Genomic DNA, 26,016 nt, shown 5'->3' on the forward strand with positions numbered 1-26,016 from the left:
AACAAACAGGAAACGTTCACCCATGAAATGGAACATGAGGCTGGTCTAACCAGGGTTACATTTAGAGGGTTGATGCTTTTGAACATTTTGTGCATTTATCCTTAAAATATTATCTTAAATGTGATCAAAACTAGGTTTGAAAAATGCTCTTAGATCTCATTATGAATAAGGTTCTCATGAGATAAAACCTCATACTTTATGAGACACTAAGTCTTGAGACACAGGAATTAACTCTCATAATTATAAGGGGAAAAAAACTTTAAAACTAAAAAATGTTTTTTCCCCCGACAAATTGTGGAAACTGTCTTCCATACAAAGCAAATGTAACATTAAAATTAAAATGCAAATTGCAGTTGCTCTTTTGCATTTTCATTCCAGTTACATCATAATGTAAATTCGATATCCCTGAAGAGTCTGAATCAAACTGGAGTCTGTGTTTCTTCTTCTCTGTTGCTGTAAACGCAATCAAAAAAGCAAAGAAGCAAGTCAGGGTACACAATTATTTATTCCATACAATAAATGAAATAAATAAAAAAAGAAATACATGGCTTTGACAATCCTAAAGTCGTGGCGAGTTGACAGACGGGGTTTGTTTCCTCCTCAGTTTGTTTTTGCACTAAGCGGTTTGTCACGGTGTGTTTACTGCAGGTCTGTAAACAGAAGCTACAGGTGGAAACAAAACGCAACAAGAGAAAAGAGATGAGCTCAGAGGAAGAGTCTGGTGATCTTTTAAAGTATTGAGAGACAAACTAACACTCTGATGGCTTTGGTCTTTTCATTGGATTTGTTGACAATATGAAAGAAATACAAAATAACGCCAGCCTCTTCCTTTAAGATCCAACTTTGAGTTTTTCTCAAACCCGACACCAGAATTAGATTTTTGGCAGAGAGTGTGAATCTACTGTCTCTTTGTTGAGCTGAAACAATTAGTCTATCAGTGAATTAACAGAAGATTAATCGATTAATGGTTTAAGCCATTTTTTAAAGCAAGAATGCCAGCTCCTCAAACATGAATATTTGCCGGATTTTTGTCTTCTCTGATAGTAAATTGAATGTCTTTGGACGTTTGGTACAATTTTAAAACATCCCATCGGGCTTTGGCAAACTGTATTGAGCATTTTTCGGACACACAAACGATAATGATGTTGCAGCCAGACTTTGCCGACTTTAAAATTGCTCAGTTCCAACTTAAAAAGTCCAACAGACACATTCAACTTTGGTGCATTTGGAGACAAAGTCCAGCTACATTTTCTGTTCAGGGTCACTAAAGCAGCTACATCAGTAAACCAAAGTGTTTTTCTAACCTGCAGAACATCCAAACCAAACCTGTTTTTAACACAACGAATGCTCTGGAGCTAAACAGATGATTATAATTCTTATTATTGATGTAAAAACAAACTTAAAGCTACTTCTTGAACAGCTCAGATGTTGTGAATGGCAGAATTATTAGTGCAAAATTTAGATGGCAGACACATCAATGTGATATAGAAACTTGTAAAGATCTGCTGTAACGTGCAGCTTCAGTGTAAAGCCACGTGGATTTGTTCCCATTCTTTTTCATTGGTGCTACAGCTGTCTGTGTCTTTGTGTGTGTGTGTGTGTATGGCTTAGACAAGTCAACCAATACTTAGTGCAAGAACTGGCAGTCAGTCAGCATTTAAATTTCTAAAAATCCTCTTAGCAAAGACTTGACGTGTAATTAAATCCAACCATGATAATCTGAAAAGAAGAAGCAGTGACGGAAAGAGAAATAAAAGCTACAAACGGTTGCATATATTTGCTACAGAAGCCTGAAGCTGCTTGTGCTATTGCTGTGTTAGCTAGTTTGTACTACAGTCTACATGAAAACTGCTGTGTGTGTTTACATGCTCAAAATCTCCATCCTGGTTAAAGGAAAAATCCACCCTGTTAAAATCTGAACAGCTAAAAACAATAATTAAATGTAGAAGGATTTCATGTAAATACAGAAAAATTCAGTTTGATAGAAAATAAAAAAAATGTCAGTTATGAAGTTATTATTGACAGATTCGAAGGTGGAGATGGGGTTTTGGGAGGACTGAAGGCTACAGGGCACCTCCTCCCCAAAAAGCAAATCTAATGGTGCATTCAGGCGCTTTGTCAACTCATAGCTACAAAAACCTCCTTTTTTCTCTTATTCCGAGAAAAAAAATCATAATTTCCAAGATTAAAGTCGTAACTTTACGGGGAAAAACTTGGGATATTCTCTGAGATTAAAGTGTCATATTTACGAGAAAAAACTCACAAATTTATGAGACAAAAACTTGGATATTATCTGAAAATAAAGTGGTAAATTTATGAGAAAAAACTCAAAAATTACGTGAAAAAAACTTGGATATTTTCTGAGATTAAAGTGGTAAATTTACGAGATAATTTGGATATTCTCTGAGAATTAAGTGGTAAAATTCACAAGAAAAAACTTTGATATTTTCTGAGAATAATGTGGTAAATTTACGGAAAAAAACTCAAGTTTACAAGACAAAAACTCATAAATTTGCGAGAAAAAAACTCAAAATTCTTTGAGATTAAAATCACACATTTACAAGAAAAATAGTGTTCGCTTGTAAAGGAACCACAACGCTTCACTGGATCAACGTCATCACAACCCCGCTTGCCGTATTATGCCTGCAGTGGACGACCTAATCAAATTGTACTTTGCAATCGCGATAAGGAAATACTTGTGATTTTAGCCAGAATCACCAGATTATCATCATCATCCGGTCTTTGAAGAGACATCGCCATGAATTGGGCCTATTAAGAAGAAAACAAAATATTGTTTAGTTTTTTTCTTGTAATTTTACAACTTTAATCTCAGATTTTGTGTGTGCTGTTTATGTACAATATTGTTTAAAAAATATTAAATCTTTGGAAAAACATTTTGCTTTCTTGTGGAGCAGTTTGGCATCAATTGGCATCAAATCCTGTTTGTACGAAACACTAAATTACATGGAGTATACCAACTGAAAAGCAGTATACTATGACAATTAGTAGTACATACTCTATAGTATTTGTATGTAGTACAGAATCGGGACATAGCACATGTCTAGCTTGCATTATTTACACCCTGCAGTGGATTTTCTGACCCTGAATGCACCATTAAACTAAAAAACAGCAACTTTGGTAAACTTTGAAGGAGGCGTTGCTCGACACGAGACACAACAAGATATAAATATAGTTACATCGGCAACTTGAGGGCAAAGAAAAGCATGATGATGAGACCTGCAGTAACAGGATAAAAGGGCAGATTTTTCCTTTAACTGTAGTCAAACCCCATGGATTTCTGTCATACGTTTAAGTGCTTCTCATTGTGACTGTAAATAATGTTTATGTGCATGTAAACACACCTGTTTCATCCTCCAGCAGCGTGTCTCCAGGCAGATTTATGGCCTCTAACAGTACGTTGTGTGTGTGTGTGTGTGTGTGTGTGTGTGTGCAGTTCATTATGTTTCAGCACCAACAACTCTTCAGTTTGCACCCCAGTGGAACCATTAAGCTGCACTGGTTTTGGTCCAAGAATCTTCAGGTTGCTGCAGGTCAGGCAGGAAATGCATTCATTCAAGTGTGTGATGAGTCTGTCTCTCCATGTAGTCCTTCCAATGTGTCAAGGCCATGTCTTCCCTTCTTCTTCTTCCTCCTCTTCCTCTTCGTCTTTACCTGACATCGTGGAAGTAGAGGTTGGCACATAGACACAGCAGCACGATGGATCCCAGCATGAAGTAGATCAGATTCCTGAATTTAGGCTCCAGATCTCCCTGCCGGTACCAGAATATCTGACGGGGAGAAACAGAAATAAAACCTCCTTGTTATTGTTTTTTTCCACAAATGTCGCAGGAAAAAAAAAAAAATGTATAAAGTAGTTTGGCTTAAACTTTTTTCTTTCACTAGAAACGTTCTTTTCCACAGTTCATTACAGTTTTACAAGAAAGATGCGGTGGCGAGGACCACTCAGAATGATTGTTTTTATGATTAATCAATTAATAATTTAGTCTAAAAATGTCTGAAAACAGTGAAAGAAATGTCCTCAGATTGTTTATTTTGTCTGATCAAAAGTCCAAAATGTTCAATTTAAAATGATATAAAACAGCTTCAAGCAGCAAATCAACACCGACTCACTCAAAGCAATTTTAAAAAACTGTGAAACAGAAAGGTTTGTTTGTAGAATTCAATATTTACCTGTTTTTATTTCCCCCCATTAAATACTCAAAATCTAAATTCTGCCCAACATAAAAGGACCTTTATTTATAAATCTTTTTCTTATAGCAACAGAAAATAAAGACCTACTGTGTAGCTGTTAAGTAGAGCTGCAACTATTAAAACGATTAGTTGTCAACTATTAAATTAATCGGCAACTATTTTGATAATCGATTAATCGGTTTGAGTAATTTTTTAAGCAAAACAAGTAAAAATTCTCTGATTCCAGCTTCTTAAATGTGAATATTTTCTGGTTTCTTTACTCCTCTATGACAGTAAACTGATTATCTTTGAGTTGTGGACAAAACAAGACATTTGAGGACGTCATCTTGAGCTTTGGGAAACACTGATCAACATTTTTCACCATTTTATAGACCACATAACTAATCCAGAAAATAATCAACAGAATTGATATAATTAAAAAAGTCTGATAAGGCACAATGTCGCTGTGCTGCATCTGTCATTCTACAGCACTCACACTTTCTAAGTTATTATTTCTATTGAAAATAGTGAAAAGAAAACAGTGTATTTACCAGCACTATACTGGATCCACATGCTAACAGGATGCACACGGCAAAGAAGACATTAAGTGGTCGTGGAGGCAACGAGGGGAACACAAAAGAGCTGATAACAGTCACCTGGAAGACAAAACAGGACAAACGTTAAAAGAAACTTTAACATTAAATACATTCAATCTCCAAAACTCCTTCAAAACAGTCTAAAAAAAATGCTAAATCCATCTCACATCTAAAGATCTGCTTCATATATCTGTTGATCATGTCTTGGAGTTTTACAAAAAATGTCCAACTTAAGTCAGATTGCATCACGTTGAAGTGATTCGGGTTGATATTTAAACATAAAACTGCACTGTCTGAAAGGAGCTCCTTTAAAGAACAGCAGACAGTGTTGGATGTGTGTGTGTGTGTGTGTGTGAGTGTGTCTCTTTTGATTTACTACGGAAAAGTCAGTGTGCAGCAACACTTTTCACTTCAGAGAAGGAGAAGTAAAAACATTGAGTCATTGTTTTAAATGCGAACACCCTTTTCGTCTTTGGTTAGTAGCCAAAGTTAGACTTTATAGACCAGGAAGGAAAGTTATTTTCAACATGAAAAATTGCTCAAATTGAGCCTTTAATGCTGAATTAAACTATAAAAGAGTTGAATAAGAAAACATAACATCAGAAAATTGATTATTAAATGGCCTTTGATGTGTTCACTAAAGCAAATGTGCCACTAAACTAAAATAAGAAGCATAATATCAGCATGTAAGACTTGTAATGGCTATAAAGGACAAACATCAGATCAGTTATAACCACGCTAGACTTAAAAGGAACCCTGTCTAATGGAAATAATTGAAATAAAAAGGCTAAACGCATTCCAAGCAGAAGCACAAAAATGCCTCGACATTTTCAAGGTTATGGTGCGGTTAATTTTGTACTTGTTGGTGCTCTCATGTGATACGATCCCCAACAGATCGAATTCACTTTAGTCATTAAGAACAGATAAAAATGGAAGAAACTGCTTGAAGAAAATCTGTTTTGCAATAATAATAATAATCAGGAGGAGGATTTCAATAGTATTCAACTAAACATGACTAACTACAGTAAATCACTACACACAGTACGACAGTGATTCTGCAGAAGATTTATACTCACTAAAACAACCAGAGACGTGAATCCCCCCACTGCCAGGTTGATGATTCGATCCTGTGAGAAAGACAAATCAAAAACATCAAATGTGGGCCATCTTTCTACTCTACGAGACACTTTTATTGTCTGTGTCTCCAAAGCCTGATATATCCGATTCCTTTGAGCTCCATTGTTGTCCAAAAAACTGACGCTGAGAGCCACAGAGAGGCCACAGAGTCAGAAAGTGTGAGACGGTTTGTTGGTTTGTCGCCCTTTTGTTTGACAGTAAGAACTAGAATTAACGCCTTGTGGTTGTATGCCCCCGCCAACCAGTCAAGTTGGCGTTTACATCCATGTCTTTCCAAAACGTCATCATTTCATCTTTCAAAGAGCAGCATGAGCTGTATGGGACACTAGAAATGTCCTATTACCATTCTCTGTCTTCATAGTAAACACTGTGAAATAGTGAAATGTATCCTGAATTAAACCCTAGTATTAAAACACACTGCTTCCTCCAGGCTCCTACCCGTGCCGAGGTCTCCCCGAACAGAGGTCTGTTGTCCATGCCGCTGGTGCCGTATGTCCTGGTGGTGAAGTCATCCATGGCCGGCTCAGCAGACGCCAACACTCGCCTCTCAGCAGCGCCGCCTCCTGGAGACGACGGGCCAGTGCTGCATTCTAGCTGGATAACTAGCTAGATCCCAGTTGCCTCCCTCTGCTCAGAGTCTGGGAAGCTGTCAACAGACTGACAGAGACATCGTGGAGCGAGACTGTGACGGCCAGGTGGATGAGCTACTTTACCTGTGAAACAAAGAATCACAACAGGAAATGCTTACAAAGGGTGAAATCCACAGACAGACGATGGAAACTCCCTCACAACAACATCAGGATTTCCTGCACCATGCTGCCTTTCCTGTAAAACCATAAAAAGAAACCTGTGTTTTATTATTTCTCCATTTAATTTTAGAGGGATTCATAAAGCAATAAAGAGTCAAATGATCACAAGATCTGCTGTTGAAAAGCAAACTGTCCACAGCTACAAGGAAGATAAGTTTATGAGCACATCAAATTTATTTCCTTATATTTAACTTCCACATTTATTCCACATAACAAAAAATCATGAATCTCACAAATGTGCTATTTTTGTTTTAGTTTAGATTGTTTTTATTTATTTATTTTGACAATTTTTTTTTCATTGCAAGTTTTCCTTGTTTACCTTTACATATTTAAAATTATTTAACTTCTGCAATTGCTACTGTGTGATTTTAAAATGTTTTTTTAGAGCTGAAATGATGTCAATTAATTAGTTAAATCATCAGAAAATTATTTATTTTTTTCTAAACAATTCATTCAATTAGTTTCTGCCTAAAAATGTTATTATTTAGTGTGGACCCTGGTGGTAAGCTAGCAGTCACTTTGTGGAAAATAATGTGGATCCAAGTAAAAAATAAAGAACAAACTATTTTGTGTTCTTCTAGTTCTACAACAACAGCGTTATTTAGAAAACACAAATATAATATATTAAAACACTTAGTTTCTCTAACAGATGAAGATGGTAGTTTTCTTCTGCTGCAAACAGAAAAGTGATTTTTATTGCAGCTCATTCAGCTTCACTTCCTCTATTTTCAGGTGTGAAAAAACCACAAGTCAGTTCCATCTTTCAAAAACAAAAAAAACAAGTAGCGATGGTGATGATTACGGTTAGAAAGAGAAAGTAGAAAACAAACCAAAGAATAACTTCATACTGATTCAGCTACAGCGTAAAAGTCTATTTTTCTGTTATACAGTCTGGTTAATCCATGAAGTTTAAACTTGTAATTTTCAAACTAATAATAAGCAATTATAAACTTTATTTATTTAAGAAAACCTTTAATTTTTTTAAGTGTTTTAGAGGCCTATAGGAAAAAAACAACCCTGAGTATTTTGAGTTTTAGCCCTGATTTAATGCAATAAATGAGTGAAACAAGCTGTGAAATACATTCTGCTATTTATATTCAGATTTTTTATATTCCCAAACTTCCCTGCAGACATATCAAGTTTCTTTGTCTGATTAAAGCTCTCAAAAATCCGTCACATTCCAGAAATGACACAACCAGACCGCAGATTATTAGCTCAAAGCAGCAAAGACCGGGGAAAGTCTAGGCTCCGTTACAAACCAACGCACATACCATTTCAGTTTCCACACCTGGTGGCATCGACTAATGTTCAGACACATCTAACAAGTGACTGTAGAGGAAGCGTAACAGGAGACGGGGATGACAACATCTCTAGGAAGGTTGAAATATACTTCTCCAACGTTAGTTTCACATGACGTCTTCACGCAGTGTTAAACAACCGTTTTTACAGAGAAGGCAGCTGCGGTTGCTGCTTCCTTTCTAGGTCAGAAGGCGTCAGGAAAGGAAATAAAGCCCTCGCAGAGCTTTCTCAGCAGAAAAACAAACAGTGGAAAACAAGAGCTTCATTATAAACTAGCATAAAAGTGGCCTAAAGCTACATTCCTCCAGAGCCTTGTGATTCTCTAGGCTCTTTGAAAAAAAAGAGGCCCCACGACTTAACTGAGCTGAGAAGAAAAATATTTGTTTCACGGTCAGCGGTCAGTACAAAGAGTGTAATGACACCTCCATAAAACCTTAACACTATACAAACAAAACAAAGCTATTTATTCAGTCATTTTCCCCCCAGGTGATTGTCACAGGTAAATACAAAGGTAAGTATGTTCATTTCAGCAAATAGGTGAACTTTATATGTTGTTTATTAATTTTCCAATTCAACCAATTGGTTAATCAACGTATTGTTTACCAATTCTGAAAAAATAAATAACATTAGATGAAAGATCTATGTTGAGAATAACATATAATAAAGATAATTAAATGACTTTTGCATTTGTAGATATTTCAAAACAGTTTAAGGACCTGCAGACACCTTGGTTTAAGGTGTATTTCAACCACTTTTTCCAATAATGTCAATGTCAATTTACCCCCACCTGGGTGTAATGACTCACTGTAAGTACATAAGAGGCAATAATAGAGTTTTATGAGCAAATAAAGATAACTATATTAACATAAAGCTTCAGAGGATATTGTACTGCTCCAGTCGACACATTACATACATGTTTTGGTTGGGAAGTTAAGCAGCGAAACACCTACAATTTAAGATAATTAAATGACTTTTGCATTTGTAGATATTTCAAAACAGTTTAAGGACCTGCAGACCCCTTGGTTTAAGGTGTATTTACACCACTTTTTCCAGTAATGTCAACCTACAGAAATGGCTCAATCCCATATTTACCCCCACCTGGGTGTAATGACTCACTATAAGTATATTAGAGGCAATAATAGAGTTTTATGAGCAAATAAAGATGATTAAATCAACATAAAGCTTCAGATATCCTTTACACTAAAAGAGGGATATTGTACTGCTCCAGTCAAAGGTTGGGAAGTTACACAGAACATATAATTAAGTACAATTTAAGATAATGAAATTACTTTTGCATTTGTAGACATTTCAAAACAGTTTAAAGACCTGCAGACACCTTGGTTTAAGGTGTATTTACACCACTTTTTCAATAATGTCATATGTCTAATGTCACATTAGAGGCAATAATAGAGCTTTTTGAGCAAATAAAGATAAATAAATTAACATAAAGCTTCAGAGGATATTGTACTGCTCCAAACAAAACATTACTTGCATGTTTTGGTTGGGAAGTTAAGCAGCAAAAACACCTGAATGTCAACAACAAAACAACATTCCTGACTGTAATGAGTCGGTACAGATCACTGTAAGCACATTAGAGGCAATAAAAGAGTTTTATGAGCAAATAAAGATGATTAAACTAACATAAAGTTTCAGAGGATATTGCTCTGCTCCAGTTAAAACATTGCATACATGTTTTGGTTGGGAAGTTAAGCAGCAAAAACACCTGAATGTCAACAACAAACAGCAACATGTCTGATGTCTGACAGCTGCCAACTCTGTTCTATTGATTAGTAACCAGCTCACCTTGCTAACAGCAGCTAAACAAACACCTTTAACTCTAACAGCTTGAGGGGTAAACACAGCCTGACCATATGTTACCGTTTAGTGGAGAAAAACACACATTATATTGTGTTATTAACACAACAACAGAGGTATAAGATGAAGACTGTAAAGCTAACATGAGCTAACTTTAGCTTTAGCTGTTACTAGGCCAACTGTGAATGCTAACGATGCTAAGCTAACCAACATGAACTAGTAGAAGAAGAAGAATAGAGACGTTTTAAAAGAGCTAATAAAGACGAGCTTCTAGTGTATAAGTTTACAAGTTAGACTTGCCTTTACAGCCTCCGTGTTGACTCCTCTGGACACATAACTTCAGATAAGAGGCTCGTTAAAGGGAATAAAGCAAAAAGGTATAGCTTCAGTTAGAGCTGTGAGGGGTCGTCGAGAACGAGTCGGTTCAAAGAGCCGGCTCTTTTAAGTGAACGATAAGAGCCGGCTCTTTTAAAGGGACTGTTTGTAAGAATCAGAAATGCTTGTTGACGGCGACACCTGCGGCCGTTAAGTCAACGAAAGTCAGCGTCGGGCTCGCGCTTGTTCGCTCTAAATATACCTGAACAAGCATCGCTCAAAACAGTGAGGCAACACACGTCAGCTAAAACCACAATATCACTCTATATTTCACCTGCATGGCAGTAATGTTAGCTGACCAGACGAAGGTCTCTCCATGAATCAATGCTGATCATAGTGTTGGCTTTTCCTGCTTCAGCCTGTTCAGGGAACAGGGGAGACACCGGCACCCGGTCAGAGACGATAACGTTTCTCTCTGCGGAGCCCCGTCACTTCACAAAAACCTCTCTTGGTCTGGAGGAGCTGCAGCAGTTATTTCTGCACAAACGTCCACTGTTCATTCACTAGATATTCTCAGAGCTAAAGTAACTCTTCTGCAGTGTGTAGTGTGCACGCATGCACGTGAAGTGGAGCGCGAGAACGCGCGCGGTGTGTGAGTGAAGGCAAGCAGGCAGAGGAGCAGAGTACAGCAGAGACTCCGGCCCTGGAGACCAAACCCACGGTCTCCCCGGCGGACTACGACCGCCGCCAACACTGTTTTGCAAGACGGGCTTCACTAGATACAACCGAGAGGTTTTGGTGCTTCCGTGTAGTTTGTGTTGGAGTCTGAGTCTGATCAGCGTAGCCACACGCAAACTCGCATTGGAAACCCGGTAGATTTATACCTGTAAAAAGTTACAAACAGTCCCTTTAAAAGAGCCAGCTCTTTTAATTGACAATAAGAGCCGGCTCCCGTCAGATAGCCGTTTTTTTTTTTTTTTTTAATTAATTCAAGGCAGAATGATAGGATTATCTTCTCCGCGCCACGGGCACTCCATGCACGGACTGTGACTGAATGATGTGTTAATGATGTCCTTGCGACCAATCAGGTGATGACAGACAAGGATCATACGATCAAGCAGGGAGGGGCGAAGGGCGCGCGTCGCACTGACGGTCTACAGGTACAGAGCAAAGGAAGAGGAGGAGAGAAAGAGAGAGAGGAGTGCGGTGCGCGAATAGCAGACAAGACAATAATTTAAGTGATATATGTGCACACATACTAATCATAGGTCAAAACAGCTAAAGCTAAATTTGGCTGAATTATAAAAGGCAGAAGTGGTAAAACGAAGAGCCGATTGGGAGCCGAAAGAGTCGGCTCTTCTTGGTGAGCTGAGCCGAATGATCTGGCTCACTAAAAAGAGACTGAAATCCCATCACTAGTTCAAGCAGTTAAAGGCGAGTTTAAATAACCGTTGAGCCGACTGGTATGACAGGAGGCTGGGTCATACGTCATCAACGCGTCATATATTAGAGGAAAAACAGACCAAAACTCAAATATATTCTTTTTACTATCATATTAAACTGAGTAAATCATCAAGTATGCACAGTTTAGAGGCAAAAAGAGTGATCTCTTGGCATTTTTACTTTTAAAAATACCGAAGTGATTAACTGATTATCTAAATATTTCCTTAGTGATTTAAAATAAGATGTAATTAAATAAAATTTAAAGATGATTTTATGCCTTTTTCGGCGTATAGGTAAACTTTATATTGGTTTTAAGTTATTATAAAACCGCCAAAATTAGAAAACGTCTTTATCTATTGCTCAACTAATTATCTATTAATGTAGGGATTATTTTCTTAATTAATAGATTAATAATAATAATAATAATAAATGAGTGATTTCTTGGCATATTTACGTAAAAAAAAATAGGGTTGAGTATATGTTAAAGGGAATAAGCCCGGTAGCTTCAGTTCAAGCTGTTAAAGGCGAGTTCAAATTACCGTTGAGCCGACAACGGGTACGGCTTGTATGGCAGGTTTCCCTGACGCAGCTCGCCAGACTCAATTAAAAAAAGAACCCATTTAACAATAGATGTTAATTATGCTAATTTGTGATGACTCACTTTGGACCAGTTTATCTGGATTTAACCCGAGGAGAATATAACGATCACCAGGCAGAATTATTTAAAAAAATACATACTTTTAAAATTAGTTAGTTTGTTATTCACACAATCTCACCGGAAGGGCAGAACCAAGTATTAAGTACAAGTTTAGATCTATTTGAAAAAGCAAGTTTGGTGATTCATTTAAACCTATGCAGGACATTTTTGTTCCTGCGACAAGTGAAGTAGCTTTATAAACTTGCAAGAGTACATTAAAGGTCCCATATTGTAAAAAGCCAGATTTTTTGCATGCCTTTTATATTAAAAAGCAGGTTTAAGTGATATATAAATACTGTGAAAGTATCAAAACACTCAATCCATGGAGAAATACCCACAGCCCGTTGGGGTTAGGGTTAGTTGGATTGCACTAAAACGGAGCATTTCAGACAGAGCTAAATACAGGTACATTCAGACAGACAGTATGAGAAAAATAATGTGTTTTTTGAACAATAAAGCATGTAAACATGTTCTAATAGAAACCCAAAAATACAAACATGAACCTGAAAATGAGCATGATATGTCCCCTTTAAATCGTCAAAATTCTGAACTGAGTTTGGTGTGAGGAAGTTTAACTCACCATTTGTTAGTGTTTTTAGTTACCAACAACCGTTTTCTCAGAATAAAAAAAAGACATGAACAGTAAAGATCAAATTCTAGTCAGTTCGGGTGCATTTTATTCTGGTGACAAACCATACGTAGTAGCTTTATAAACTTGCAAGAGTGCAGGCTACATTAAATCGTCAACATTTTGAACAAGGTTTGGCTTAAGGACGTCTGCCTGTAGTTTTTCTAAGAACGGTCGTTTATTAAGTGTTTTAGTTATTAACAGCTTTATAGGAATAAAAAGAGACACAACTACCATATTAAAACAGAAAAGGGCAAGTATGAGTCAGTTTTAGTGCATTTTGTTCCTGGGACAAGCGCAGTAGCTTTATAAACTTGCAAGAGCAGGATACATTAAATCATACAAATTTTGAAAGAGGTTTGGCGTCAGGACTTCTGGCTGTAGTTTTTCTAAGAACGCCGTTTATTAAGTGTTTTATCTGTTTGTAAGAATAAAAAAAGAGACATGCCATACATTAAAACAAAAAAGGTCAAGTTTTAGTCATTTTTAGTGAATTTTTTTTCTGGGACAAACCAAACGCAGTAGCTTTATAAACTTGCAAAAGTATATTAAATCATCACAGTTCTGAAAGGAATTTGGTGTGACAATCTGGTTATACATTTTCTAAGAACAGCACACAGTGGAACTAGACTGTAATCCACATTATATTATGTGATTTAATAACCAACAGCAGTTGTCTCAGAATTAAAAAGTGCCCTGACATAAAGTGATATATAAATATCATAAATATAATGTAAAGCACGTTAATGTAATGTTGCATTACTCACCAGCCTTGCTGTCTGTGGTGCGGCAGGGTGCAGTCACGTCAGCTTGTATTTCTCTGTGCAGCACCACTCAACTTTCTTTCTAATTACAAGTTAATAAAGCATAAATCTCTCATTCTCCAAGCAGCTAAATAAAGCGATATGTCCTTGATCTGTGAGTGGAAAACAACTCAGATCTGAGAGCATAATCTCAGCCCTCATGTTACCATCATCACATGAGCAGAGTGTGACAGGCCTAGCGTTTAATCCCAGCAGTCACATTTATGAACAGGCCATGAATGTTACAGTGAGTGAGCATGAAATCTCTCCTCATTAAACCCTGTAGCGTAATATAGTAAAAAAGAAAAATGGTTACTGCAATGATGTAATTAAAACTTAGTATTACTTAACTCATGAAATTGATCTTATTTAAACTTTTTTTCACTGCTGCTCATAACACACAACTTCAGGCAAACTAGTTCAATTGGTGCGACAAACAGTCAGGTTTACACAAAAATGGGGAGTGATAGGCAGACTTTTAGGTGAACTATTCCTTTATCAAACCCATGCAGGGGAATAATAATGTTCACTCTGTGGAAAGCAAAATTCACTGATCCAAGACAAACACAATCACACACCAGGTATCTAAAGATACTCTCATGTACAACTTAAAAATCCCTTTATTGAAAACAAAACAGATAAATCACCTTATAGTGACACTACTGTGTGTTGACAGGCTATACCGTTATATTATCACAATGATAAATGGATGGAGTCCAGAACAACTTAATACGCATAAACTTTGACTTTGTTGAGATCACAGTCCTCACACTCCCTTTTCCTGCTGTAGTAATAAAATGTGTCGTCTCGACGTTGGAGCTTCTTCACATAGCCAGTCTCTGGCCATTTGTCAATCTGAAACAGAAACAGATTTAACAGAATTATTGGTATAACACCTGTTATTTTACTGGAACTGGATCCTTTATTCCTTTTAAAAGAAAAGGACACATTGTTAAGTTGTTAATTTTCATACTGTACAATAAACACTCTCTTATCTCCCAATAAAACAGATAAGAACTTATTTGCTACTGGTGCATGCCACATACACTGTCAAACATGTCTTTAAATGATTATCAATAGATAAAAGACAGATTTATGCAGATAAAAATAATCTCAGGGTCAAAATTCAAGCTCAAATTTGCTGACTGGTAAACTCAAGTGCACATTCAGTTTCATTCTTAGATGGATGAAAGCTGAAAGAATTTTTACCACAGGACTACTTTAAAACAATATAAGTACTGTGGTACCAAGTATATTGTATATTACAAGTTTCACAAAATCTAAGATGATTTGAAAACTGTTTTTATTTTTGCTCAGAGCATCTGCTTCTTAAAAAAGAAACTCAAAAATCAGGACCTCAAATACCGAAATTGTCTCTTTTCAGTGCAAGTTATGAGTCTGTTGTATATGTCTTGTCTATGTCTAATATTCCTGATGCAATAACATAATGCAACATATATATTTTTTTATTCTTGTTTTGCATACACACAGTCACCAATACCAACCATTACCAAACATTCCTTAAGAAAAACTGAGTCTGATAAAGAAAAGAAGATTTACCATGGCCCCTTGTTTGACTTGTATGTACTCCATTTCGTCTCTGTAGCCAGCCTGCTGGAACCTGAATAGGTTTTCCACCTCTGCCGTCCATCCTTTGGCTCTTCTCATGGATTTGGGCTTGGAGTTGTTATCAGTAGTATAGGACATAGTTGTGATGCTGAAAGATGTCACAGAAATGCACATGGGTCAACAGACTGGTTTCTGATGGCTAACAAGACATGAGAAGAAAATGCCTTATACGATTTGGCCATCATTTTTTCTCATCAGTTACTTGTACTAAACATCAAAACAAACATATCTATAGCAGGGGATTCAGACAAGTAAATATTTGGGTCCATTCTTAATTTTCCTAAAGGTCCCATATTGTAAAAAGTGAGATTTTCATGTCTTTTATATTATAAATCAGGTTTAAGTGTTATATAAATACTGTTAAACTATCAAAACGCTCAATATACGGAGAAATACACACAGCCCGTATTCAAAAATTGCGCGTTTGAAACAAGCCGTTAGGATTTCTGTCCATTTGTGACGTCACAAAATATACAATATAAATAGATCATCACACAGTTTTAAACATAAACATTCTAAATGTGTCCCAGTTTATTTCCTGTTGCAGTGGATGTGATAACATCTGCTGACAGGAAGTAAAAATGGACCCAAGCTGTTGCCTAGCAACGCAATTCCGTTGAAATGTACTAAAACGGAGCGTTTCAGACGGAGCATGAATACAGGTATATTCAGACAGACAATATGAGGAAAATATATATTTTTTTAACATTACAGCATGTAAACATGTTCTATTAGAAACACAAAATACAAGTATGAACCTGAAAATTAGCACGATATGGGACCTTTAAGAATCAGCAAAGACACATAGGTCTATTGGAACAACAATGCATAAAACATTTCCTAAAGATGTTCTGGCAAATTCGGCAAACAAATGATCCACCAAGCAGCACTAACTGTCCAGTGGATGTCAACATGGACAGTTAGGAAGAGTGAGTTTAACAGGCTGATACTTTAAAATACAACATTATTGAAAAGAGGTTTTGGGCTAAAAATACAACAAAGTAACCTCTGTTTTTTTCTATAACGTCAAATGAGAGAGTGTACAGTCTCATACACTCACATTTTCACAAATTACCACTATTATTTTTAATGAAAAGACCGGGAACAGTTTACTTACATGCGTTTATAAAGTGAGTTTCTTTCAAGACAGCCAGTTTGTTAGCGTTGGTTGGTTGCCTGGTTACCGTGAACTCTCTTCTCCTGTGTTGGAGGACCGAAGATAAAAAGGTTCCAGGAGATGGCGCCAGAACAAAGAGAAAGAAACTACTTTGAGTCAGTGTTTTTGGGTATTATTTATCTGGTGTTTGAAGAAAAACAAATGTAAAAACAAATCTTAAAAACGAGGTTAAGGTTATAAATTATTATAAATAATAATTTGCGCATATAAGAAAAGATGAATGAATGAAAGACTTTATTTCGAACATAAAAATAAATAATAACAGATACAAAATAATAACAAACAAGAGTAATAGTGTCCGAAAAAATTGATTATTGTTTTTGAAAATCTTTTTATTTTATTTATTATTTATTTTCTATATATTTATTTTCTGTTTATGTGTATCTTCATTTTGTTAAAGGTGCCATTTAACTGTTTAATTGTCTGTTTGATACTGTGAAGCTGTATATTGATTTTGACCCTGTGAGAAAGGGAAAAGTTAAGAAAGAAAGGGTGGGTGTGTGGGGTATGTTATGTTTGTTAAAGTAAACCCTGTATTGAATATATTGCATAATAATGCTGATGTTTGTATAACAAAAAAAAAACAATAAAGACATTGTTAAAAATAAATAAATTAAGAAAACTACCGGAAACTGACAGTGGGCGGCTGTGATGGGGCTTACAGTAATATTTGTATGGATACCAGCACACATAGGGGTCAAAGGAAATGAAATGGTAGATAAGATTGCAAAGAAGGCTACAAAAAATAATGACATTGATTTGACAGTTTGCTTCAGCAAAACAGAAATGAAGAGATTGAATTATTCAACAGAGACTGAGGGAAAGGTGGCAGAAGCAATGGGAGGAAGAGAGGAAAGGACGGTAGTTTTAGAGGAAAGTGGGAGAAAAGAGGTGTGTAGGAAGGAACAGGAGATATGAGACAATCAGATCAAGACTTAGATTTGGACACACTGAACTAAACAGCACACTATTTAAACTAGGTAAACATGACACAGGTAAATGTAATTATTGTGGACAAGAGGAAACGGTGGAGCATGTCATGTTGCATTGTGAGAGATATGAGGAAGAAAGATTTGGTCAAAGTCAAGGTCTCAAAGAGATTAAAGTATACTTTGATTTAATAGATATTCTACAAAAGAACTCACTAAATGAGTGTTATAGAACATTATTTCAGTATCTTAGACAAATTAATATGATTGGGAAAATATGAGGTTGTTTGTTTTCTTTTTCTCTTCTTTTTCTTTTATTTATTTCTTTTTCTTTTTCTTTATTTCTTTATTTCTTTATTTCTTTATTTCTTTATTTTTATTTTTATCTTTTTTTTATTTTTATTTTTTTGAATATAGAAATGATTAGCCAGAATGATCCACACTCCATCCAGTTGGTGGTGGTAATGCACCAAATCGTTGTTTGCCAACCACCAATAAACCTCAAAGAAGAAGAAGAAAAAGAAGAAGAGGAATTTGATGGGCGGGACAAACAAATAGTGGCGATGTCAACAGAATAATGCTCTCTCTGAGGCAAATAACGTTTAATTAATCTCACACGACACCACCAGAAGGTTCTGGGTGAAGATGAGTTCCTTCGCAGGCCGGATGAAGGAGTATCCCTCCGTTTCTCTGGACCGGTTCGACCGGGAGAACCTACATGCCCGGGCTTATTTCCTCTCACACTGTCACAAAGGTGAGACTTCACATCAACCTGTCTGTGTTAGCTTTGAGTTTATCAATATTAAATACTATTGATCATTCACAGAGGGTTGTAACAACAGATCACAAGTGTCTCACTATTTTTATCTTATTAACAGATCACATGAAAGGACTGAAAGGACGAATAATGAAGAGAAAACTGCAGTTCAGGTTGAACTTTACTTGACCTCTTGAAATATTATAAATAAAGCACCGCATCGCAACGCACAAAACATATTAAGAAAAATGACTACGATTTTGATGATACATCTATAATATTTTAATATTTTTCTATCCTGCTGGTACAATTATATTCCCTCCTGTGTGCAGTAAAATAGATTTTTGTTGGAAATAGGTGTACCCTAAATTGCTGACCCAAACAAAGACTACAATAAGCATTTATAATTTCCGGGTAAAAGCAATGTTTTCATGCTATAAACAGGGGCTTGTATAACTGAAATAATTACAACGACAACAGAATATTAAGACATAACTCATATAAACATAGCGGAAAACTAAACAGAGAATTTAACATTTATAATTTGCTGTTTTCTCTCTTGGTTTATAGTCGCACAGTCAGGCTTTACTGCTCCTTCGTGACGAAAGAACTTCTGCTGAGCAATCCCAAGTACTCTTTCTGGGAGGAATACATCGTAAGTCTCCTCTATTACTGTCATTTTCACTGCGTATGCAGGTTAGGAGTATTATCTACTACTGAGTAACTGTGAATACCACAATCACAGTGAATTAAGAGTAGATTTATCTGCTTACATACACAAAACCTCACTATTAAATATCTTTATATATTTACACTAATAGGTGGATTCCAGGAGTAAACAGGATTTTTTCTACTTCACTTGATATCCTGTGTGTTAGAAAGTAATCTTTGGCTTTTACACACAACCATCATGTCTTACGGTTGCTTTGCATTCTGGTATTTTGGCAGTTTTGTCTCATCTTCTTTGGATTTTCCATATTTTCTTTCTCTCCTGGTGAATGATTTGTTTTAGGTTCCCTTAGAGCTGGAGAGCCCAAATCAGATTTCTCTGGTTGACGAGGCGACCGGAGAGGTAAAAACTGAAGATTGTTTCCTTAAGTCCAGTCAGACATGTAGATTTAGCTCGTCATTTTCATTTCTTTCTAACTGATTTTCTTTAACCATCTCGTCTGGTGTTTGCTTGACAGAAAGAAGAGATTGTGGTCACGTTGCTGCCTGCAGGCCACTGTCCCGGCTCTGTTATGCAAGTCAAACCCTTCTTAAACGCTTCCTAATTCTCTATGTCTGTTGTGAAAAACATATTTATCTTTTTGGAAAAATAATTGTTAAACATTTTAACATCAATAGTCAAAGGTGTGGTGGTGTGTTTCTGTGTGCAGGTTCCTGTTTGAGGGTTCTCAGGGAAACGTTCTGTATACAGGAGACTTCAGGTTGGCGGCTGGAGACGTCTCGAGAATAGAACATCTGCACTCTGGCAGCAGGTCGGTCCTGATGATGAACATCTTCACTGTTTCATCGAGTCTCTCAACAGTAAACAGAAGCTCTGGAGAACCAGACAGTAAATATCTTGAATCTTGTTTCACACACAGAGTGAAGGACATCCAGAGTGTTTATCTGGACTCCACTTTCTATGACCCTCGATTCTACCAGATTCCCACTCGGGTACGTTTCAGATTCATCTTGCAAAGGAAAAAAATTCATTATTCAACCAAACAAAACCAACGCAACTCAAACCCTTGAGTGGAAAACATTGGAAGTGTCCTAGAAATTATTGCGGCAACCATTTATCAATTAGTCGATCAACAGAAAATGATATGGCAACAGTTGTTTTTACTGGTTCCAGCATCTCTTTGGATGTTTCTTTAGTCTACTACGAATCCAAAACAAATATCTTTAGATTTTGGACTGTTGGTCGCACAAAACAAAACATTTGAAGACGTCACTTTGGGCTTCTGGATAGAGATTTTATAAACCAAACGATTAATTGATTATTCAAGGGTTATTACTAATAGTTGCTGATGGAAATAGTCATTAGTTGCTTATCACATCGTTTGAACCTTGTTGATAAAGCCCATAAGAATACTAAGGATGCAATAGTTTTCTGTGGTTTTAATGTGTATTTGTGTTTGAACCATTTCATTCATAGATGCATGATGTTTTTTTCTATATGTAATCCTGACAGTAATGATTATAGAATATATATAATTGTTCGTGTGTGTGTGTGTGCAGGAGGTTTGTCTGAACGGGATCTCAGAGCTGGTTGGAAACTGGATCAGTAAGAGTTCGTATCACGTTGTGTGGCTCAACTGTAAAGCTGCGTATGGATATGAATACCTGTTCACCAACCTGGGAGAGGAGTTCAACACACAGGTAACATACAAACACACACACATACTCTATAATGTCCTTTTAATGCACAGATCCATACATGCACAGTTAAATGTTCACATATGCTGTTGTTTGATTGAACTCTCAGATTCATGTCAGAAGTCTGGAGATGTTCAAGAAGATGCCGGAGATCCTGAGCTACGTGACGACTGACCGCAGGACGCAGATCCACGCCTGTCGACACCCAAAGGTCCCACACACACACACACTCGCACACACACACACACGTACATATCCAGGGTTTCTCTCGGGTATGAAGTTTTCAGATGATCCATAAAAAATAAACTCTGATTTATTTTTGTGTGTGTAGGACGAGGAGTTTTTCCAAGGCAACCGGCTGCCGTGTGGCTGCACAGCCGCCGACGGGACTCCTCTTCGCATCATCAGCATCAAACCGTCCACCATGTGGTTCGGAGAGAGAATGAGGAAAACCAACGTTATAATACAGTAAGAGCAGCTTCAGATGTCTCTCTAGAGCTGGTGGAAATACTAACTCCTGTCAAGGTCTGATTACATTTAAAAATGTCAGTAGTTTCACATAAGATGCTTGGTTTTAAAAAGACACTGAAAGAAGAATTCATTATAAATCACTTTAGGTTTGGTTGATGAGTGCTAAATATGCCTTTTGTTGTTGTTGTTGTTGTTTTTCCAGAACAGGAGCCAGTTCCTTCAGAGCCTGCTTCAGTTTCCACTCCTCCTACTCAGAGGTACATCCATGTTATACTTCAATTAAGTCTAATAGAAGCTTCTCCAGAAGCTCATAATGGTGCACTCCTTTCCTCAAAGTTAAATACTGTTAAGGCCTTTGTAATCAAGATTTCATTTCTCTTGTCTTTGTAAATCCACTCACACACATATTGAATATTCCTCTCTGATTTCAGATTAAAAACTTCCTCTCCTACCTGAAGCCAGTCAACATCCAGCCCAGTGTTATCCCTATTGGTCGGACACTGACTGAGGTGACACAGATGTGAGTGAAGTTTCCTTTATTTTAATTTAATTTAAACCTGCAGGCCCAAACATTTTCAGCGATGCATGCTTCATTTAGTCCTCTAGCAAAACATGTCATGATGAAACTATGTTAAAGGGAGAGTTTGGGTGTTTGTGCACTAAGCTGGTATGTTGATTGCAATGATAATTATTGATAAGAAACTGTTAAACAGCCGTAATAACGTTGTCACTGTGTGTTTGAACAGGTTGAACTTGATGTGCAGGAGCCACTCTGATGAAGCAGCGACTGTATACAAACCTCTGGGAGTCCTGAAACGCTGCGTGGTGGAGCGACCTACATACGGTGAGACAAACGCACACACATATATATACATACATATATATTTATAACCACAACAGGTGCTCTGCACTGTAACACCTCTAACTGCCTCCGTAGATGTGAGGCTTGTTTACAGGTCACCATGTTTGAATATGAATAATAAACCTTGTCTTTCCAGGCGACAACAATCATTTGTTTCTCGTTTGCAAATACTTTGTTATAAATACAAGAAGCACAAAACTTGTGAATGATATTAAAGTATTAGCTCGGAGGGCTCCAGCAGAGGGCGCTCTCAGCCAGCAGGTCTCATTAGGTCATACTTCTAGATGATAACTGACGGTGATTAAGCTAGCTAATTTGTCCACAACCCTCCTCGTGTGTTTATGCCGATCCAGAGCTCTTAGTTTCATTTTTTTTAAAGAGACGCATCACAAAGATATGTTAGAGATGCCAGGCTACACAGCTGAAGATTCCTCCCCCAACAGAGCGCCGAGCCCGGCTCACCTGCTCCCCTCGATGCCTCTGATCCGGCACAGTAAATGTGACTTCTCATTGGTAAATGAGTCGGCATGTCTAGGTCCTGTGTGTGCAGCATGTGTGTGTATTTCGGGCCTCTCTCTGTGTGTGTGTGTGTGTGTGTGTGTGTGTGTGTGTGTGTGTGTGTGTGTGTGTGTGTGTGTGTGTGTGTGTGTGTGTGTGTGTGTGTGTGTGTGTGTGTGTGTGTGTGTGTGTGTGTGTGTGTGTGTGTGTGTGTGTGTGTGTGTGTGTGTGTGTGTGTGTGTGGTGTGTGTGGTGTGTGTGTGTGTGTGATGAAAAAATAACAACAGAGTACGACTGCACGATTAATATAATATTATTCCCATTCATGATTTGGACTTTCCACATTCAAATGAACATGATTGACTGCAATATTGATGTTGAAAATGCTCCTAGAAAACTGCTGCATATCAAATGAAGCGCTTCCTAAAGTAACAGCCAGCAACCAGGGGGCGATCCAGATGTTTTGGCTTCACTTTTGGGGAGCTGTCACGCTGCTGCATGTGAAAAACATTCCTAAATGTTGCAGCTGCAGTCCAAAGAAGAAGAGCAATATACTGTATATTACACAACAAATAATAATAAAACGATAATGCACTGAACCTAGGTGACGTTATCCTAAAATGATTATGTTATATATATATATATATATATATATATATATATAACGTGACACAATAAGCCTCTTCAATGATTATAGATATTATTGTTGATATTAGTTATTTTTGTGCCACCCAATAATGTGCATCTCAATATTTCTGTTTATGCTACTGGTTTGCATGTGCAGCAATATTCACCATGACCGAACAAACATGTTACAACCTACACAAAAAATACTGTATATACTAATACTGTAAATACCTGAGCTGTTGTCTGAGTTTTTTTTTTTTTTTAATTTTTAAAAAAGCATTAAAGTAAAAAAAAATAGATATAACTGCATTATTTATGGTGTCAACTTTTTAATTTACATAAAGGAAAATGAATGCTACAAAAAGTATTACAATATCTATCATTTTGATCCACAATTAGTGTTTGGCAACTTTTTTTAAATCATATTTCAAATAATTTTCATTTTTATTTAATACATTTAATTACAACGTAGGAGCAGAACTGGGAATATCAAGCATATGTTGATCATTGATCTTTTTCCGCAAATATTCCTTAAATCTGGTATTTTTTTAAACTAAAACTCAGCTGAAATGGTGATAAAAAGACGAATCTCAACAATAAAATTGAAGATAAGAATGATTCAGGATTAGGAGTATATTTAATATTTGTAAATGATTATTTCACATGTGCAGGAGATGACATTTTAGGGGTAGATTTTTGTACACGTCATCAATGATCAAGAGCAGCTTTGTAAATTAACCAACGTAAGTAACTCTTGCCAGCCTGTCTAATGAAAATACTAACTTTCTGTTTTTCTCTGTTCAGATTCCGACAGCGATGACGGGCTGTTTGACGGACTGGACCTGGAACCAGTGAGGAAGAAGATGGCGCTGAACCAAGATATAGAAAACGGTGCATAATTATTTTAACTTGTTTTTCTTTTATGTGTATGTATGAATTGAATTGATTTATTATTTACAGAATGTTCTTTTTGACCTGTAACTCTCAGTGAAAGATCAGAGTCCTCTGAAAACAGCGCCCCCTGTGTCTGTGGAGGAGTCTTTTCCTCTGACGGTCACGGACGAGCAGCCTGTTGGACGCAACTATGTGGACTGCACCGAGTCCAATGGTGAAGAAGAAGAAGAGGAAGAGGAGGAGAACGAGGGAAAGGGCGATACAAAAGTGGCGAAGGAGGAGGTGATGAAGAAAACTGAGAAAAAGACGATTGAGGTTGAAGGAAGTGGCTCCTCTAATCCTCCGAAATGGGACGACTTCTTCACCACGGAGACGCCGACGCCGACTGACAGCCAGAACAGCCTCAACAGCCAATTACAATCCTGCTGCTCCGTCCCAAGCCCCGCCCTCTCCAAAATGACTGACTCGCAGACCCCAGAGCTGTTCAGCGAAGAAGAAGAAACTCCAGATAACGAAGAAAACTTCAGTCTGACCCTCTCCGCCTCCCTGTCAAACCATTCCTCCCAGAACCAGGACTCGTATCTCCCCGACACTCTGATCCTCCAACCAGAGCAGGGGGGGCGGGACCAAGGAGACTCAAGGACACATACGGCGTCTCAGGAGAAGGAGAGCAACGTCCAATCAGAGCTAGAGGAGCTCTCGGAGTCTCAGGTGTCGTCGGACTTTGATATTCCCTGCACGCCAGAGTCAAAAATGCCTCAACCTGATGAACTGACGCAGCTGTACAGGAAGCTGGCGTCAGGAGAGGAAGTGGTCATCAGAAAGGGAAGTCAGGGCTCAATGTGACGTTTTTGGTGAGCCGCATAACTTCTATTAGTCCACCAGCTGCTTTAAATGTGTGATATAAACACATAAGGAGCTTCTATAATACCTCACATGCCTTATAAGTGACACCATTCCTCTCTAAACCACGTAAACCTCAGGATGTAAAGCAACAACACACACAACGTTCATTCCAATGCACTTTAAGTTCACCCTACATGCATTAATGCACCTGTGACTTTCACAGCTGACTTTCCCCTCTTTGTTGACAGTTTGTGGTTTGTTCCGTTAAACACTTTCATCGTGAAGTGGATCAAGTAGATGAAGTTTTGTATCAAAGCAGAAGTTTTTGTTTCCAAAACCAAATTAAAAGTATTTAATTTCAACTGAAGAGCATTTGTTTAACCACTGAAAGTTCAGATCAGTGATTAGTTTGACTTTATACTAACTGAAAACATTCAAATATTCAATTTTGAGAGAAATAACAATACCTATTTGGGATATATATTCTGCACAAGGGCTGCAACTAATGATTATTTTCATTGTGGATTAATCTGTCGATTTATTTTCTTGATTAATCGATTAGTTGTTTGGTCTATAAAATGTCAGAAAATGGTGAATAAATGTCGATCAGTGTTTCCCAAAGCTCAAGGTGACGTCCTCAAATGTCTTGTTTTGTCCACAACTCAAAGATATTTAGTTTACTGTCATAGAGGAGGAAAGAAACCAGAGAATATTCACATTTAAGAAGCTGAAATCAGAGAATTTAGACTTTTTTTTTTTTCCTAAAAAAAAAATACTCAAACCGATTAATCAATTATCAAAATAGTTGCCGATTTATTTAATAGTTGACAACTAATCGATTTAATTGTTGCAGCTCTCTTCAGCACATTTCAAAAGATGGTCATGAAAAATAGCAAATGTTTGATAAAGATGCTTTAAATTAGTCTATTACAGAAATGTGACCAACATATGTAATAAATGAGACATTTTACATTTGGAAAATAAATTAGTGTAATGGCGACACATATCTTCTCACATTAATTTTGTTCTGCAATTTCTTGTAATTTATCGGCTGATGTGCTGGAACCAACACAGTCAGTGGCCCTACGTTCTGCCATGTCTTGTCTCACATGTACAAACTGTACAATTCAAAGCACCAAAGTCCGTCCAGCCTATATGCATGTGTAGTAACTTCCTAAGCAACCAATAGCTGTTTTCCCTCGTGGGTTCACCTCGAGCAAAGAAGG

At 37.1% G+C, this 26,016-nt stretch overlaps 3 protein-coding genes across 4 annotated transcripts; 1 reads left to right on the forward strand and 2 right to left on the reverse strand.

The window, feature by feature from the left end:
• Positions 1 to 486: 486 nt before the first annotated feature.
• tmem243b (transmembrane protein 243, mitochondrial b) lies at positions 487 to 10,244 on the reverse strand. 2 transcript variants are annotated; one of them, XR_012592786.1, is made up of 6 exons: positions 10,148 to 10,244; positions 6,363 to 6,637; positions 5,864 to 5,914; positions 4,743 to 4,847; positions 3,363 to 3,788; positions 487 to 663 (listed from the first exon to the last, which is right to left on the reverse strand). XR_012592786.1 is itself a non-coding variant. In XM_074626361.1 (5 exons), the coding sequence occupies exons 2-5, from the start codon at positions 6,438 to 6,440 to the stop codon at positions 3,669 to 3,671; spliced, it is 354 nt and encodes a 117-aa protein (XP_074482462.1). In that variant the 5' UTR covers positions 6,441 to 6,637; positions 10,148 to 10,244; the 3' UTR covers positions 487 to 3,668. The 2 variants fall into 2 exon arrangements, 1 of the variants encoding a protein (XP_074482462.1); XM_074626361.1 differs by having other exon boundaries at positions 487 to 3,788.
• A 4,091-nt stretch (positions 10,245 to 14,335) lies between these two features.
• meig1 (meiosis/spermiogenesis associated 1) lies at positions 14,336 to 16,634 on the reverse strand. Its single transcript, XM_074625224.1, has 3 exons — positions 16,480 to 16,634; positions 15,294 to 15,450; positions 14,336 to 14,588 (listed from the first exon to the last, which is right to left on the reverse strand). The coding sequence occupies exons 2-3, from the start codon at positions 15,438 to 15,440 to the stop codon at positions 14,460 to 14,462; spliced, it is 276 nt and encodes a 91-aa protein (XP_074481325.1). The 5' UTR covers positions 15,441 to 15,450; positions 16,480 to 16,634; the 3' UTR covers positions 14,336 to 14,459.
• Positions 16,635 to 17,942: 1,308 nt separating this feature from the next.
• dclre1c (DNA cross-link repair 1C, PSO2 homolog (S. cerevisiae)) lies at positions 17,943 to 25,788 on the forward strand. The gene is made up of 15 exons (XM_074625870.1): positions 17,943 to 18,222; positions 18,347 to 18,398; positions 18,796 to 18,880; positions 19,238 to 19,297; positions 19,413 to 19,468; positions 19,605 to 19,706; positions 19,815 to 19,887; positions 20,455 to 20,595; positions 20,702 to 20,803; positions 20,924 to 21,060; positions 21,266 to 21,320; positions 21,495 to 21,583; positions 21,810 to 21,907; positions 23,855 to 23,941; positions 24,039 to 25,788. Exons 1-15 carry the CDS (start codon positions 18,114 to 18,116, stop codon positions 24,788 to 24,790), a joined length of 1,998 nt encoding a protein of 665 aa, XP_074481971.1. The 5' UTR covers positions 17,943 to 18,113; the 3' UTR covers positions 24,791 to 25,788.
• The last annotated feature ends 228 nt before the right edge of the window (positions 25,789 to 26,016 follow it).

This window comes from Sebastes fasciatus, chromosome 23, assembly GCF_043250625.1.
Source record: "Sebastes fasciatus isolate fSebFas1 chromosome 23, fSebFas1.pri, whole genome shotgun sequence".
Taxonomy (NCBI): Eukaryota; Metazoa; Chordata; class Actinopteri; order Perciformes; family Sebastidae; genus Sebastes; species Sebastes fasciatus.